This window comes from Bactrocera neohumeralis, chromosome 6, assembly GCF_024586455.1.
Source record: "Bactrocera neohumeralis isolate Rockhampton chromosome 6, APGP_CSIRO_Bneo_wtdbg2-racon-allhic-juicebox.fasta_v2, whole genome shotgun sequence".
NCBI classification, from domain to species: Eukaryota; Metazoa; Arthropoda; class Insecta; order Diptera; family Tephritidae; genus Bactrocera; species Bactrocera neohumeralis.
Genome location: NC_065923.1, coordinates 58213718 through 58231981, shown reverse-complemented (window position 1 = coordinate 58231981; position 18264 = coordinate 58213718). Strand labels below are relative to the sequence as shown.

At 35.1% G+C, this 18264-nt stretch overlaps 2 protein-coding genes across 3 annotated transcripts in view; both read left to right on the top strand.

The window, feature by feature from the left end:
- Positions 1 to 486: 486 nt before the first annotated feature.
- Positions 487 to 4351, top strand: LOC126762295 (armadillo repeat-containing protein 8-like). The gene is made up of 8 exons (XM_050478968.1): positions 487 to 794; positions 1798 to 2007; positions 2082 to 2313; positions 2553 to 2790; positions 2849 to 3064; positions 3137 to 3208; positions 3266 to 3820; positions 3881 to 4351. The coding sequence occupies exons 1-8, from the start codon at positions 566 to 568 to the stop codon at positions 4121 to 4123; spliced, it is 1995 nt and encodes a 664-aa protein (XP_050334925.1). The 5' UTR covers positions 487 to 565; the 3' UTR covers positions 4124 to 4351.
- Positions 4352 to 6059: 1708 nt separating this feature from the next.
- Positions 6060 to 18264, top strand: part of LOC126762265 (intermembrane lipid transfer protein Vps13D) — a 30244-nt gene continuing 18039 nt past the window's right edge. For both annotated transcript variants that reach the window (XM_050478882.1, XM_050478881.1), the window contains exons 1-8: positions 6060 to 6234; positions 6747 to 7537; positions 7602 to 8720; positions 13826 to 14808; positions 14875 to 15014; positions 15533 to 15667; positions 15727 to 16339; positions 16430 to 16546. In XM_050478882.1, the coding sequence (XP_050334839.1) occupies positions 6138 to 6234; positions 6747 to 7537; positions 7602 to 8720; positions 13826 to 14808; positions 14875 to 15014; positions 15533 to 15667; positions 15727 to 16339; positions 16430 to 16546 (3995 nt within the window). In that variant the 5' untranslated portion in view covers positions 6060 to 6137. The remainder of the gene's footprint in view (positions 6235 to 6746; positions 7538 to 7601; positions 8721 to 13825; positions 14809 to 14874; positions 15015 to 15532; positions 15668 to 15726; positions 16340 to 16429; positions 16547 to 18264) is intronic.

Here is an 18264-nt window from a genome sequence, read left to right as displayed (position 1 = left end):
GAGCAGCTGCAAAATGCAACTTATCAAAAAAAAAAAACGCCAGACAATATACTAAGCGTCATTACAGGTCATGGTTTACCGTTACACATTACATTACATTGTACATTACACTCGTACAAAATATAAGCCTTTTAATAAATATTACAAAACAGCCAAATGTACCGATTTGAATTGACCTTGTTCGACCTTTATTCTAAACCAATTGCCTGCAAACAAAAAACATTTTCTGATTATTCAGGATACAAAACTACAGATAATGAGCCCTTTCTTTTAACATAAACGAGTATTTGTAGGATGAAGGACTCCAACAAGGTTTAGTTCTAATTGGCATAGCTAGACTATGGCAAATAGCTCTTATTGCATACTGCTAACCCCGGTAGAGGAGCTGCTAACACAGCTGACAGTGAGTCTAGCTAGTTTCAACTTATTTGTAAATATGTTTATAAATTACTTGTCTATTTTGAACTAATTTTGTGGAAGAAGCAGCATTGACATGTTAATTGGATTTATATCATATACTTCGGGATGGTATTTGGGAAAGCTTTTTTGTTAAATAATACATAAAATGTGGACTCTAGCTCAGGAAGCAAATTGGGAAGAACTTAAATATGTTATCTCGAATGGTGATGGTGTTAACTGCAGAGAGGCATTGATAAAAATTAAAGATGCAGTTATTGGTAGCAACAAACAGAAAGGTGCACTCATCTCGCATGACTTGGTGCCTATCATACTCCACACTTGCATCGACCAAGTTCAAAGCCCAGATCGAAAAATGGATGCGCTGGTCATATTAGGTAAAGTGAAACTGTTTCCAAATTAATTTGTGAAAATGCGGTAAATTTTTGTGTGCGTTTATTTGTATGGACGTGTTTAGTAATTTGGCAAACTATAGATTTAAAGCCGCAACTGAGTAACTTGGATATTATTAAAAAGATATACTATATATCTTTCCTATAATTCTTAATTTCTTAAAATCTGGAAAATTGAAATGTTTGTTTACGCACAATTTGTTAATAAAAAGTACGTATTTATGAAAATTTGTAGTATAGTAGGTGAACTGTAGCATATAGCTTCCATACAAACTGAACGATCGGAATCAAGTGCTTGTATGGAAAACTTTTTCATTGGACGAGATATATTAAAGGACTTTTGCAAAGAAAATTGTCTAGGCATTGGTGCAATCTCCAAAGAAATTGTTCAAATCGGATAACTATAGCAAAAAAATTGTCACACAAACTGAACGACGGGAATCAAATGTATGATAAACTTTATCTTAAAGAAAATTTGCTATTTATAATTGTTGTTGTTGTGGCAGAAAGCATTACAATTTCGAGAATTAATGCTCAGTTGGCAGCCTTTGGCCGGATAAAATCCGGATCCGTTCCGTTTGCTTAGATCGACATTCGTGGGAACGGTCATTGTATAAGGCATCATCACGATCTCAAAAAAATTGCTTCGACATCTATAGCATAAGCTGCATAAAAACAAAATAATCAAATTCAGGTTCTTGTAAGGAATCTTTTTAATTTGTGAAAGGTATTGTAGCTTCGGTGCAACCGAACTTACTGATTTTTTTAAATTATTATTTACCAAGAACCTAATAATTGACTAATATATATCGGGATTTTACAACTTCTGTTAGATAATTTTTTTGTTGAGTTGTTTGTATTCGCTGATAATATTAAGACTGAATTTCATGAATGGGAATACAAAGTAATGACATGATTAAGTGGAATTTTTGAAGAATTAATAACACATATTGAATTTATGGATCGTATTTGTTTTGTTTTTTTGCAGGTTCATTGGCGAAAGGATCGGAGGAACAAGTTGAGTGTCTGGTGAAACAATATAATATCGTACCATATTTGTTAAAAGAAATTATGTCAAAGGATAATAGTAAAAAATGCGTTGAAACGTGTCTCAGCACATTGCGGTCAATATTTGGGCATACATGCGCTCCCAAGGAAAACTTTCTTGCCAACACAGATGTTTTAAAACATTTTTTGCGTAAGTGCAATCTTTAAATATATGTATGTATATACTAGTTATATGTATATTTCTATTGATAAATGTACTTTTAGGTCTCGCTTCTGCGGGGAGCTCATTAAAAACACAAATATGCATAACCAGCATACTTGTTTCGGTGTGTCAGACAAATGAGGATCAACTGCGACTTCTGCATGCGGGAACGTTGCAAATATTATCTCGTATGATTTGCTATGACAACGAAGATATACAAATACCGGCGCTGCGTTGTTTATCCTGCATGTGCTATTCAAATCGATCGGTCGCAGACAATATTTGTGTTATAAGGTTGTTATCATAATTAGTGCCGTAGAGAGAAAACTGAGGCCGGGGGATGTCTGTAGTGAATTGTTGAAGAAAAAAGAATTGCAAAACATTTTTGCAGAGGCCCGGTGTTCTGAGAACTGTAGGCCCGGGAGTAATTATCCCCCAACTCCCCCTTCTCTCTCTTTCACTGATCATAATCACTTATAAATGGCTCTAATATTAAAACTTTTGACATTGTATAATATTCTTCTATATGACAGTTTTCAAGGCAGATCTCTGCCAGACATACTGAATTCTCTAACGTCGAGACTGTTTCCTGCTGAAATACAGTTAATCGCGGCCAGATGCTTAACCTATATTTACAGGTCGGGTACTCTGCCCTCTACGGATAATAGAATATCGCAAAAAGCACTTCCCACCTTAGCACGTTTATGTGCCGAAAGTTTTGATCATTCAATTATAGCGTCTGCTTCAGAAACCCTAGCCTATCTTATAGAGGTGCGTGCAAAATTAATTAGATGCATATATACCGAATAAACATTGCATTATTTTTTAGATTGATTCGGAACTACAACGAACCGCAGCGATTACGAATCATTTGCTGAAGTCACTATCCGATTTATTGCAAAGTCAAGACCCTGGAGTCAAACAAGCGGCGCTCTGTTGTTTTGCGTCTCTAGGTGCGAATGATGAAGCGATAAGAAAGCGTTTAATGGACACATACGGTCTGATAAATGCTATATTAAATGGCTTAAAAGATTCTAACTCACGGGTGTGTTGCATATTTTTTCTGTTTATAGTTTATAATCAGTTTTTCTATATTTTGTATTCCTTTTTGTAAAAGGTAAAATTGTCTGCAATTAGATGTCTGCACTCGCTGTCCAGATCTGTGCAACAGTTACGCACCACATTTCAAGTAGATAACTCTATTTTGAATATCAACATTATAAATGTAAAAAGTAAATATTTACAGGACTACACAATTTGGGAACCTCTAATGGCTATATTTACAACAGAAACTTCTATTGAATTTTTGGTTGCTGTTACTTCGACCATTTGTAATCTAGTTTTGGAATTTTCGCCATCCAAGGAACCTATAATTAACGCCGGCATTATTGAGAGATTGTGCCAATATACTATGCATGCAGATCCCTCCTTGAGATTAAATAGCATATGGGCTTTAATGAATATGTCATTTCAGTCCGAAATGTATGTGAAAACTGATATTATCAATATGCTTGGTACCAAACGTATATTGGAATTGGTGAACGATAGCGATACCAGAATTGTGATGAAAACATTAGGGCTGTTACGAAATTTATTGAGTAAAACTCATCATATTGAAATAATAATGAGAGCGTATTCATGTGAAGTGCTCGAAGCTATTAATAAGTTACTAGAATCCGATCATTCGTCGGAAGTTAAAGAACAAGCGTTCTGTATTATTGGCAATATTTCTGCTGAAGATGAGAATGGTGATTACATTATAATGAATAATAAAATCATGGCTCACTTGGCTGTATTTCTGGTACATAATTTCCATAAATTCATAAAAGAATTAATATTGTTAATTACATATCTCTTTTAGTTCCACCATGATAGAAAACTTCAAGCGGGCACACTTTTTGCTATCTATAATCTCGTTCACCGGAAGGATTCATGGTCAATGGAAAAGTATTCTCGACTAAGTGAATCGAATATTATTAAGAATGTTAATGAATTAAATAAGAAAAATATTCGGAACAAAGCACAATGTGAAGACTATATAAGCCGAACTTTAAAGCAAATTGTTATACAATGTAAACATTTCTACCCGGAGATTTTACAGTAATTATTAAAAAAATATATTTACACAAAATAATGTACATATGATTAATACTACTATTATTACAATAGTTTTATGTTTTCAAACAGTTTTTCTTGTTGAAATACATATACTGCAGCATTTTGAACGTAAGTTGTTTTGATAATTAAAATCGTAAAAGTATGAAAAATTTACATTATGGTATTTAATACTGTTCTGCAATCATGTCAAATAAACCTCTACCGGAAGTCAAAATTATTAATTTTTTATTCGTTTGCTATTTGTTGCAACTTTATTTGCCGATATTGTTGCAGGGAGATACAAAGTAAAACAAAAAAAGTTAGCTTCGGTTACACCGTAACTAAAATACCCTTTAAAAATACAAAATATTCCATAACATACATAACTTGATTCTGATCGGACAGTTTGAATAGCAACTATATGCTATATTGGTCTAACCTTAAAAATTTATTCGGAGATTATAGTGTTGACACAGGTAATATTCGAATATAATTAAATAGTTTTTTCATACAAGGACAAGTATTTGATCGTTGTGTTTGTATGGTATGTACATATATGTATATACTAGGGGATCCAGCCACGCGTTGCGGTGGTATACATTTTACACCATTATTCATGTAATAAACTACTCAATACAGTGAAAATACAGGTATAAGAATCCAAGGGAAATTGGAATCAGTGGGAAAAATAACGAATTAAAGCTGCTTTCTCAATGTTTGGTTACCAGCCATTCTTTATAGTTAATAGAGTTGTCTGTTTTAGAGCGTCCATTTAATAGAACTTTCAATGTATTTTTTATTTATGAATTGTTTTTCTTCTAAGTTGGTTCGAACTGGACACAGTGTGCTAAATTTTAAAAGCAGTTCAGCAGTTTATTAGTCCATCGTGGACAAATAACGTGACACGTACATTTTATATATAAAGATATATATATATACTTATTTATATTATAAGTTGTCTGACGTTTCCTTCAGGGTCTTATAAATTTAGTGGCAAACTTCTGTTCAGGGTATAAAAATGGTTTTCAAAAGCGTCCAACACGGAGAAAACAAAAACAATTCAAAGCAAAGGTTAGCACTTAGGAGAAATCAAAACACTTTGAGATGTACAAAAAGCAGCACATCTGCTCCATCGACTAAAATATAAATATACGCGATCTAATGTTAGAGATGGAAGACATACAACGATATTTGTAGAGATAAGCGGTATTTATATGTCGTTATTTTACATAATTAAATTTTAAAATTAACTCAAAACCATTAACTATTATGCAAAAATTGCTTTTGACTGGAATAAAAAACATATTTACAGTTCTAGCAAGCACAACTTTTTGATATATTATGATCAAGAGCAAAATTAAGCTGAAAAAGTTTTTATTCGAAAATGTCACCAACAATATTAATCTACGTGGTGGTACTCATTTTAAACCTAATGGAAGGCATACGCACAATTAGTTGGTTGATTGAGTTGGGCTAGAAATTGCCCTTGTCGCTACATACGACACAACTTCTAATACAATTTTGAGGTCAACTTCATTTTGAATATTCACTTCGTTGCTTAAACAGGAGCTCGGAAGTTGTTGCTTTACTTATTATTATGACGCGCTCTCTTCGACAGCGGAAATAAAATCGCGAAATCGTTTGAAATCGCACGACCAACCCAAACACGATCCAACTAATACAACCAACTTGACAAAATATCAAAAAAATTTGATTTTCATGAAATCAGTTGGTACAACTCATATAACTGCCCCATATACGTAACAATCAGCTGTACAATTCGATGAAATTAGTACAATAATGGGTGCGTGTATGCCTTCCATAACAAACTATTCTGATCCGATTTTATTTTCAATATTTATTTTTCGGGACTCTTATTTATAGCTCGACTTTTGTACAATTTATTTTCTCATTCCTAATTCTTGGTCATTACTGTCATTTCCATTATGAAATCGTGATTTCTGGTAAACAAAAGGTTTTGCTTACCTGAATTTCTGATAACAGTGCGATAAATACAAATTATGCTGAACGAATTAATATCGTGGGTTTTAAATACATATCTTGGCAAATATTTGGAAGATTTTAATCCACAGCAGTTGTCAGTGGCGTTGCTTTCAGGTGCGTTGACGAAAACTTGATCTACATTTTATGACAATTTTGTAGCAGTTTACGTTCATGTAAATCAGTGAAAAGTCGAATTTAATATAAAAAAAAACGTTGTTTGCCATGCAAAATTGTACACTAAATTGCGTTTCTTATTTATTCAACAATTCGGGGCCTTGTCTTATGTCGCAATCAAAATAAAAACCTTGTAGGGTGTTGAATGTGATGTTCACAGATTTCCACAAATAAAATCTTTTGAGCAAATTGAATCTACACATGCACCTTTGTACTTTCGCATGCAAGCGTGATTATTTAAATATTGAATAGAACTTTTTTTGAAACATTAAATCTAGTATTTGTTTCCATTGACATGTAAGTATAATCCACAATTTAGTATTCGTTTGCATGAAAAATATAGATAAGGTAACAATAACAATAGTTATAAGTATGTACATATATAATTTTGTTAACACAATTTCTTCTATAACGCATGTCTAATAATAATTATCTATTTTTTACCTGCTCAGGCGAAGTCGAATTAGAGAATGTTCCAATCAGAAAAGATGCACTGCGATCATTCGGCATACCCGTTCAAGCGCACTCGGGTAACATTGGCAAGATAAAACTGCAAATACCAGTGCGTCAGTTTCGCACTGCGCCATGGTGTATAATTATCGAGCGAATTTATGGGGTGTTCGGACCAAAAGACCTTGACGATTGGGATGATGAAAAGGAGAAGAATGCCGAGTATGAATTTAAAGTTGCAGAACTAGATGCCAAAGAAGCCAAGTGGCGCGTTGAGAATGGTTATCAAATTGATAGCTACTACTCAAATTCTTATACAAGTTGGCTTAATTATGGCACCACACTAGCCACGAATATTCTTGAGAACTTGGAGCTGAAAATTAACGATGTGCACATACGTTACGAAGACGCCATAACTGTGAAGGGTATATATTTTGCTGCCGGCATTAAAATTAACTCATTAACTGTTCAAAGCTGTGACAGTAATTGGCAAGCGCGTTCAAATGCGACTACAGATCAAAACATATCATACAAACTTATCGAACTAAAGGATTTTTCTATATATTGGGATCGTCTGACAGAGGCCAATCATTGTTCACAATTACTATCCAAAGAATTACTGGAGCACATGAATAAGTTGTGCGACGCCAGCAAACACCATTATATATTGCAACCAATAAGTGCGCATGCACATTTCAAACGGGAGTGCTGCAAGCAAGCCATTCGCTCAAAATCCAAGCCGCGTTTAAATTGCGAATTTCAGGTGCAGGAAGTAAAAATCTCTGTCAGTGACGTATGTATTACAATATATTCATAAATATACTTCATATAACTTACGAAAAATATATATATTATAGCTGCAGTACAAGCAAATAGTTGACTGTGTTTATGGCCTACGGCAGATTAATCGAACGCGTTCTTACAAATTGATGCGTCCATCTTGCGAAGTTTTCGAAAACGCTACGCTTTGGTGGAAATATGCCGCCAAATGTCATGGTTGTATACATCGCAGTAATGAAAATAAATGGACTAAACTAAGAGAAAACTTGCGTTATATGCGTATTTACAAGCGACTGCTAATAAATCCAAATGATAATATTACCGCCGAAGAGCAAGATTTCAAAGCGCATATGGAAAAGACAAGGGAGTTACATGAATTACATAATCTACGTACTGTTTGTCGCACAAATATTTTTACAAATGATGTAAATTTAAAAGCGAATTCCATAAATCACGGCAAAAGCATGTTGTTCCATTGGTTTCCCAACTGGTGGGGTTGGTATGGCAACGCAGAGAGCAGCGTTGTGACAGCACAAGATGAGGCATATAAAAACATTGAAGACGATATATTTAACGCGTTAGAAGATACGATGGAGAATGATCCATTCTCGAAACGCGATATGGTTTTCGGTTATTTTAGCTTTATATTAGTTGACGGGCAATTAATTGTTAGTACTGAAGATGTTGCTTATGAACGGACGACGGTTAATTTCGAAATGGACTTTCAAAATTTGATTTCGTTCATTGAAATGAAGCCGAAATTCAGCAGCTATGTAATTGGCATATCGTTGGGTTCAGTTTGTCTCAAGGATAAATTAACGAAAAATACAGAATTTCCATTCTTGGTCAAGCCGCAATTCGATGAAATGCCTACCAAACCAATACCACCCAGTACCGGTTACCAGTTGGTTGATTTCAAACGTTTCTTCACCAAAGAACAGCATGTGGACTCTGCACCAGAGCCGTGGTTTCAATTGCGCTATGAAAAAGGACCTCCGGATATACAGTCGGATATGCGATTGGTTATAAAATCGCGCAGTTTGGATATCGTCTATAATAAGCATGCTTTCGATTGTTTAAAGTCATTCTTTGTGAAGCCCGTAAACGAAGTGTACTTTAAGTACAAGCTTACTAAAAGCAGTCAAACCCACTTAAAGTTTCTACAAAACTGGCAACAATATTTAATAGGCAATAAGGTAAGCACATAGATTTTTGTAGGGTATATTAAGTTTCCCGTGATGTTTGTAATATCCAGAAAGACCCTTCGGCCGTCTCCTATATACATATATATTATATATATATAATATTAAGATGTTGCTCCAATATATGTATGTATAAATATATGGTAAATATTAGGGTGCTTCAAAAAAATTTTTAAATTTTTTTTTTCAACTCTTGCCCCCTCAAATGTTAGTGGTTGACAAACAAAAAACCCTCCCTCAGGCCTAGCGCTAAAGCTTAACTCTAAGGAGTCGCTATTTTTTTTTAGGTTCCCATACATTTAACATAGGAGTTTTCGTTTTTTCATTCAAACTAAAATTTCATCAACTAATTTTCGTTTCTCAAAAATAACCATCACATATTCAGAAAGTTCACTTTTCAAACTGTTCGAGCTTTCAATCTAAATGGACGTGTTTTCATGCGCTCCGTAGAAACTTTCGAAAAAAAAAAAAAAAAAAATAAAACAAAATAAACAAATATTAAAAAAAGTGCATTAAGTGCAAGCGTTAGCCAATAACGCCGAAAGTGAAAATCAAAACATAAAAAATCATAAACTGTTTACAATCAATAAACATAATAAAATAACAAATAATAAGTGGAAATAAAACAAAAAAATACAAAAGCATGAGCGCAGCGCAGCCCACCAACAAGGTCGTAGGCAGTGATCACACCAACAACTAAGCAGGTACCAGCAAGTACGCAGGCAGCGAAGAACAACATAAAACAAGGTGAGAATGTACCAATAAAAAAAAGGCCAGTCTGTACAAACTGTCATTGACCGCTACATCAACATAAAAAGGAAATTAAGTCCTTCAAAGTCAGCGGTCAATCCCAAGAAATTTCAAGGCGTTACACCAATAAAGAAGAAACCGGAAGTTTTAAATGGCAATAGGTTTGCCTTACTAAGCAATGGATCAGACGACGATGCGAAGGGTACCACCACAGTCGTTAATGTCAAACCACCTCCAATATATTTGCGCGAACGTAGCAGTAATGCTCTCGTTGCTGAATTAAGTAAAAATGTGGTTAAAGGCAACACTGTGCAAATGCAACTGCCGCAAAATCCTCCAAATGGAGGTATTGAAACTATGATTATAAATCTTACACAGTGTATGACACAATTTATGTCTACTATGCAAAACATGATCCAAGATTTAATAAAATCACAAAATCAAATGCTGCAAAATTTATTAAGTAAAAAATGAGCTTACTAAATATCTGTATATGGAATGCTAACGGTGTTAACCAACATAAATTAGAGATTATCAGATTTCTGTCTGAAAAGAATATAGATGTAATGCTTATTTTAGAAACTCATCTAACAAATAAAAATAATTTCAATCTACCGGGATTTAGACTATATGTTACAAATCATCCGGATGGAAAAGCGCATGGTGGCACGGCAGTGTTGATTAGAAATCGTTTAAACCACTATGCTCTAGAATCTCATGCTACACCATAGTTACAAGCTACAACAATATCACTAAAAAATCGGGGTTGTGACTTAAACCTTACGGCTATATACTGTCCACCTCGTTTTAAAATTACAGAAATCGAATTTAAAGACTTTTTTGGAACACTAGGTCAAAGATTTCCAGCCGGTGGAGATTACAACGCAAAACACACGTACTGGGGCTCACGTCTTATTAATCCAAAAGGACGACAGCTGTATCAAACTGTTATAAATAGGCACAATAACCTTGAAATAATATCTCCTGGTAAGCCGACGTATTGGCCTTGTGATCGTAAAAAAATACCAGATTTAATTATTTTTGCTGTAACCAAAAATATAGATAAATCGCTTATAACAGCTGATACATGTACTGATCTATCTTCTGAAACACTCTCCTGTACTAATAAAGTTATGTGAACAACCCATATTCGTTAATCCAAAGGTGGGTCTAACTTCTTATAAAACGAATTGGCTAAAATATAAAAAATACGTCAGTAGCCACATTAATATTGAGTACAAAATAAATACAGGAAGAAATATTGACGAAAGCATAAGAGAAGTCAATGATATAATAACCAGCGCAGCTGTCTTAGCAACACCAAACAAAAGCTTTAATCCGGTTGGTCTTAGAAAAATCTCTAATAAAGAAATATAGATGCTTGTAAATGAAAAAAGACGTGCAAGACGTGAATGGCAGATAAATCGCTTCCCCTCCACTCAGCTTCAATTGAAAGCTGCTGTACGTAAATTAAAAAAAGCGCTCAAACGTGAGGAAGAATTGAACACCGAAATGTATATAAAGAAGCTGTGCCCAAATTCAAACAAGCTAAATTCCCTTTGGAAAGCCCAAAAGTCCATGAAGCCACCAACTAACTCCAACATGCCTATACGAGACTTGGGTGGAAATTGGGCTCGAAGTGACGAGGAAAAGGCTAATTGCTTTGCAAATCACCTAGAAAAGGTATTTCAACCCAATTTGCCAAAGAACAACTTTAAGCTGCCAATCTTACCCAACACAGCTAAAGAGTCACTCGAGTCTCTTATGACTTCACCTTCTGAAATCATTGGTATCATCAAAGAACTTAATCCAAAAAAGTCGCCGGGACATGATAAAATTTCCCCAAAAATGCTAATTGAGTTACCAATTATTGCTGTAGAGGTGCTCTCTTTGCTCTTCAATGCAATTCTTGCTCTTCTCTTAGTTTCGGATACTATCCAATTTCATGGAAAAAGTCGCAGATTATCTTGATAGATAAACCTGGGAAAGACTTAACACAGCCGTCTTCATACAGACCAATAAGTCTTCTACCCTGTCTTTCAAAAGTATTTGAAAAAGTATTACTATCAAAGATGTCTCCTTTCCTCCACGTAAATAACACAATACCAATGCATCAATTCGGATTTCGTGCGAAACATGGCACAATAGAGCAAGTAAATAGAATTACTAACGAGATAAGGAAAGAATTTGAGCACAGGGAGTACTGTTCAGCAATATTTCTCGATGTAGCTCAAGCGTTTGATAATGTGTGGCACGAAGGTCTTTTATATAATATTAAAAAAACTCTACCTTTAGAATTGTATAAAACATTGGAGTCTTATTTAAATAATAAACTATTTATGGTGAAAGTAGGAGATTTCATATCGGATGAACGACAGATAAGGGCTGGTGTACCACAGGGCAGTGTTTTAGGCCCAACACTATACATCATATATACAGCAGATCTTTCAACAGCTAATAATGTATTAACTTCAACTTTTGCGGATGAAACAGCTATAGTGAGCCGTAACAAATGCCACATTTTAGCATCACGAATATTAGCGAAGCATTTAAGTTCTGTCGAAGAGTGGCTAGCGAACTGGCGTATAAACGTGAACGAAAAGAAGTGTAAGCATATTACATTTTCGCTAAGACCAAAGATATGCCCGGCAGTAAAAATAAACAATATTTTAGTACTCCAAGCGAACGAAGTAACATATCTTGGTATTCACCTAGATAGAAGGCTCACGTGGAGAAAACATATCTCTAGTAAAATAACATGTATGAAGATTAGAGCTGCAAATTTAAATTGGCTTTTAAATAAAAACTCCAAACTTAGCCTAGACAACAAAGTGCTTTTATATAATGCGGTCGTAAAGCCGATTTGGATGTATCGCATTCAACTGTGGGGTACGACCTGTGCAACTAATATTGATCTAATACAAAGGTTCCAATCAAAAATGCTTAGAACAATCACGTGTTCACCATGGTACATGCGTAACGAAGATTTTATTACTTATTGTTAGGCTTTAAGAAAAAGCAGATACAATAAATAAAATAATTTTGAAAAAAAAAAAATGTTTTTGAAGCACCCTAGTATATATATACATACTTATATGTATATAATATATACGCGAATTATGATCAACGTCTGTATATACGCGAACTAGTCTCTCGGTGTATGAGATATTGTTCTCAAATTTTGTGCACGGCTTTTCCTCCTAAGAATCTGCACAATGGTCAGTATCACCGATATCGGTCGACTATTTCACATAGCTGTTTTACAAGCACTGATTTAAAACCAATTTTTATTGATAACTTGTTTATATTCATAGCTGCCATACAAACTGACCGGTCAAAGTCAAGTTCTACATTATAGCTTCGGAGCAACCGAAGTTATCGTTTTTGCTTCTTATAAAGGGTGATCCATTTCGACTTCACTTCAAATTTAATGGGGAATGTTTATTATCATTCGATGGAACATTCTTTGGCATTTATTTTTTGAAGATTATCTCTTTCAAATGTTTTCGATGTCTCGTTAGAGCATTTCGACTGGCAACTAGATTGACACGCATGATGCTTTGTTCCAAATCCTGAATCGAAGCAGAATTGCCATTGACGGTTACGTTCTCATCGGCATCATTTTTAAAGAAATATGGACCGATGACTACCTGCCCACAAACTAAACCAAACTGTTTTTGTTTCTGGATGAAATGTATCTCGTCTGATTAGTCTTCGTCCCAAATGCAGCAATTCTGCTTGCTTACATACTCATTGAGCCAGAAAGGGCCCTCATCGCTGAACAAAATTTGGTTCGAAAAAGTCGGATCCCCTTGAAAATTTTCAAAAGTCCATAGAGCGAAGCGATGTCACTTAGGAAGGTCGAGCGGAGTCAATTCTTGCACAAGCTGTATTTTGTACGCTTTCAATTTAAGATCTGATTTGCTGCGAACGGCGTCGAATCGACTCTCCGAAGCTATAATGTAGAACTTGACTTCGTGTGCACTCTCAGCTACGGTTGCTAAATTTTCTGCACTGCCTGCTGGACTTGGTCTATTCGGTCGAACATTATGCAATAATAAAAGATGGTTGTCAATATGTGTGATGGTGTTGCGAATAGTACCCTCAGGCCGATTATGTTCACCATAAGTTGAGCGAAGCCCGCGAAACACATTATTTACATAAAATGGATTTTAGTAATAAAGTTGAACGATTTGTAAACGTTTGATGAAATGCCAAACAACACTGAATAAAAATAACTTAACAGCTTGACACCACTCACGCGTGATCTGTCAAAAAAAAAAAAAAACTTTTCAAAAAAATACCTCTACTTAGATACAATAATGCATAATTGTTTTACTTTGCTTTAGGATTTTCGTACAACCTGGTCGCTAGAGATCGATATTTCTGCGCCGCGTATCATATTTGCTGATAATAATTTGGAGAAAAACACCGGTGTGGTTGTTGTCGATTTTGGACGCTTCCAAATGCTTAAAAATGAATGCCACAAAAAAGAGCCACTAGTTGCGCGTGACAACACTGCTGCCAGTGAAACTACTTCAAAATTGGGCAAAGAGAGTGAAGATGAAGATTTTATGACGCCTTGCTCAACACCACCAGGCTCGGAAATTAGCTTGATTGAGTCGCCTACGCTACGACAGAATTCTGTGGCGGTTGTCAATACTGATACTGGTTTGGAGAGTGCCTTTCATAAGAAAATTTACGATAAATACTTTATAAATCTAACAGATCTGCAAGTAATTGTTTGTAAAAATCGCGAACGTAATCACGCATGCACAAAGCATTCATCGAATTTTCATTTACTTGAGAAATTTAGTATCTCGTTAGAGTTGGAACGACGGGTTATCTATACCACAGATCCTGACTACCCATCGTTAACTCTATACGGCACACTACCAAAGATTGTTGCGCATGTTAATGAACAGAAATTGAACGAATTTTTTAAGATACTCTATCCCATAATCTCCGATAGATTTGACGTTAATGAAATTAGATATGATAATGGAAACGCTAACAATGAAAAGGAAGGTGGCGCGAATGAAAATGTTGATGGAAATGACATTAGCAATGAGCATAAGGCAGAAATATCGCCGAATTTTTTAAATACCAACCTGATGATTGTACAGTTTGTTATTGGACAGATGGCACTGGAAGTGCAATCGTTGGAGCGCAGCATTGCCGAGCTGCAAGTGGTGGGTGTGCGAGCCGGGATTACAAAGTGCCCAGAAGACACACACATTAGTATGTCAGTGCATGGTTTGTTGTTAGTTGACGCTATACAGTCATTTGGTCCAGATTTCGAGCTGCTTGTAGCAAGTCATCGCCACGTGGGGTAAGTAAAAACGTTAATTGAAGTCTAGAATTTTATTTATTAAATAATTAAGCAACACTTAAACAGCATGGATAGCATTTCGGGTAGTTTGAAACAAAGTAAACCCTGCTCTCCCATGTCACCCGCTTCACCAGACCCTATGCTGAGCACCGAACGTTGCACCAGTCCACATACTTTAAACAGAGCAATCAGTGCGCTTCAAAGTGGTAAGTATACTCTAAAACAGAGTTACAAATAATCTATTAAAGAGATAATTGAATTGACTTTTTAAACGAAAATATTTTAATGTCGTAATTTTAATTAAAAATAATTTTAAAATTTCTAATCCCAAATATCGCGGATTGAAGAATAAAATCAGAATTTAATTTAAAATTAAAATTAATTAATCATAACTATTAATCATTAATATCGGAATCCCAAGTTTATAATTAAAAATTAAAAAAAAAATTTTAAATCATTTCCCTTTTTTTGACAAATTTAACACTTATATTTACATTTAATTAATTTTAATTATATTTTTTCTGTTAGAAATATGTAAAAATCTTATTGTTACACAAATTCCAAAATTAAAAGATATTTTATCAATCTTTAATCTTGAATTTGGGATTAAAAATTTGAATTTCCAATTTTCAATTTAAAATTGTTTAATTAAAAAACTCGCAATTTTGTTTATAAATATATAAGTTGTAAATATTTATTTTAATATCAATTTAATAATTTACAGGTCGCAAATATTTCGACATGGATTATGATGAATCGCAGGCGCTGATAAATATGGATCTGAATTTCATTAATGCCAATGATGAAAACGATTCGCTACAAATTGCAAATATTGCATTCAACAACTTGGATATTATTGGTGAGTGCTGTTTGCATAAATATTTATTGAAAATATAATTCTCTCCATTCTGACTATAGCCAATCAAGAAACCATTGTTGAATTGTTGGGTTTCGCAAAACGCCTACATAGTACGCACGAAACGATTTTCCACCGTCATCATAGTTCCGCTGCCGACACATATGCTCAGAACAATAATAAAAGGCCAATTTCGGTCAATTTACGCACAGAAATCGGTTTTGATTTTCATCGATTGAATATATTAGTATTACGTAGCATAAATAAAGGTGATTTTTCTGTGGGTCGAAAGGTGGGCACACTAACAATGAGTGAAGCCAAAATACAAGCCACATTTGGCGAAGATATAAGCGTAATGGGCTCACTGGGGGGCGTGCAAATCATCGACATCACACCGGAAGGTGTTAATCATCAGCGTATATTCTCCGTTGGCAAAGATCCACTCACAAATGAAGCGGAATTTTACAAGCATGATCTGCTCCATACTCTAACAAATGAATTGTACAATGATAATTATGCTGATAATCAATTGAATGCTTTGTCTTTCCAAATTTATTGTCAGAAGGATTCTATGCCCAATTTGAAAATACGCATGGCTTCTGTGTGGTATGTGCATTGTCCGCGTTTCATACAGGAAATTAATATGTGCATTTCACAATTCAAACATTATCTCAAGTAAGTCCTGCTTTTAAATGTATAATTTTTAAAATTTTAAATTAATTTTTTTTTTTTTTTTTTTTTTTTTTTTTTTTTTTTGTTTTATAGAAATTTCGCCACATCTATACGGAATAAAGCCAGCGATATGGCGAAAGAACTTGTGCAGCACATACAAAAAACTAAAGAAACAGAGACTGAAAAATTGCGTACAGCCGGTCAAATATCGTAAGTTTTGGCTTTCAAGTATGGCTCTTACTTGAAGAATCAATCGATACAATTGGCACTATAGAGCCGTTGAAATTTGTTACTAAATGGTTTTTAGCGACGTTTTAGATTTAATACTTTTTTGTTTTATTCTATTGCTATACAAACTGACCGATCATAACAAAATTTTGGCAAGGAAATATTAACTGGAAAATAGTCGAAATCGGACTATAACCACGCCTACTTCCCAATTTTAAATTCCACTTATTCTTTCACTTTCCACCTTGCACAAATACTGCCTTTGAGGTAAGCCAGATTGTGACCAAAAATAATTCAAAACTGTTCGAGCCTCCTGGTACCGAATATATGGCATTAGTCAGTATTGCGAACTTTTTATCGCAAATGTCGGCCAATGTGTAGGAAATATGTAGAAACTCAGAGGGAATTCTTATGTGATAATAATATGCCCCAGTGTCAAAATTGAGCTGAATCGGATTCTGAAAACTTTCCTTAGCTCCCATTAACTAATATCATTTTTTTAAACATTCTGTTGACTTTAGTCGATATATATTGGTGATAGTATGTGAGGTACCTTAATGAAAATCAAAGATCATGTTTTGCTGTTAATAATATATAGTAATGTCAAAAAATAGATTAAATCAGGTCAACACTACCCATATTCTACATACAATGATTTGACAGATTGTCAAAAGTCATAAAAGTTTGGGGTTATTAACAGTCGGCATCTCAACGCCAGCGATTGCAATATTAAGTCCAAGCCGGTACTCCTTTGTAAATATGGTCGCTGTGGATTTAATGGGGGAGAGTATTAAATTCCGTGCAGCGAGAATGGTCGAAAAGATAGCCATTTACCTTTGAGCACATCGATTCCATTGCCCAATGTCGTTATCGAGCAATCATCAGAGTACGAGGTGATAAAAATTTCTCTCTCTTGGTTATCTGTCGTTTCTTCTTTTTGCAATGTGGCGCCAATTGGAGATTCCAATCAAAACCAGGTCCTTCTCCACCTGGTCTTTCGAACGGAGTGGAGGTTTCCCTCTTCCTCTGCTTCCCCCGGCGGGTACTGCGTCGGATACTTTCAGAGCTGGACGACATTCGGACGACATGATCTAGAGAGCGTAGCCGCCGTCTTTTAATTCGCTGAACTATGTCAATGTCGTCGTATATCTCATACAGCTCATCGTTCCACCGAATGCGCCGATATGGCGAGGACCATAAATCTTCCGCAGAACCTTTCTATCCCAAACTCATAACTTATCTCATCATATGTTGTCATCATTCATGCCTCTGCACCACATAACAGGACGGGAATAAAGAGTGACTTATAGAGTTTTGTTTTTGTTTTTTGTAAGTTCGTCGAGAGAGGACTTCACATCTCAATTGCCTACGTCCGAAGTGGCACCTATTGGCAAGAGATATTCTGCGCTGGATTTCGAGTCTGACGTTGTTGTTGGTGTTAATGCTGGTTTCAAGATGGACGAAATTATCTACGACTTCGAAGTTATGGCTGTCAACAGTGACGTTCTCCCTGCGGGGAGGGAGATAAGAATATTCCCGCGGTAAGGCATGCCTGTCGTAAGAGGCGACTAAAATCCAAATGCACTATGTCCGACATTCGCATGTCTGGTTTATTGAATGTCGGCATGGTGAGAGATGTCAGAAAAGTGCTATATCGAAATACTATCAAATTCATTGAATGGGTTTGCGATTATATAACA

What these genes read in the sequence shown, in the direction of transcription:
- LOC126762295 (XM_050478968.1), top strand. Translation starts at nt 566, where the DNA reads ATGTGGACTCTAGCTCAGGAAGCAAATTGGGAAGAACTTAAATATGTT. An exon ending in CCCTAGCCTATCTTATAGAG is followed by an intron (nt 2,791 to 2,848) that starts GTGCGTGCAAAA and finishes ATTATTTTTTAG; the next exon opens with ATTGATTCGGAACTACAACG. An exon ending in CTCACTTGGCTGTATTTCTG is followed by an intron (nt 3,821 to 3,880) that starts GTACATAATTTC and finishes TATCTCTTTTAG; the next exon opens with TTCCACCATGATAGAAAACT.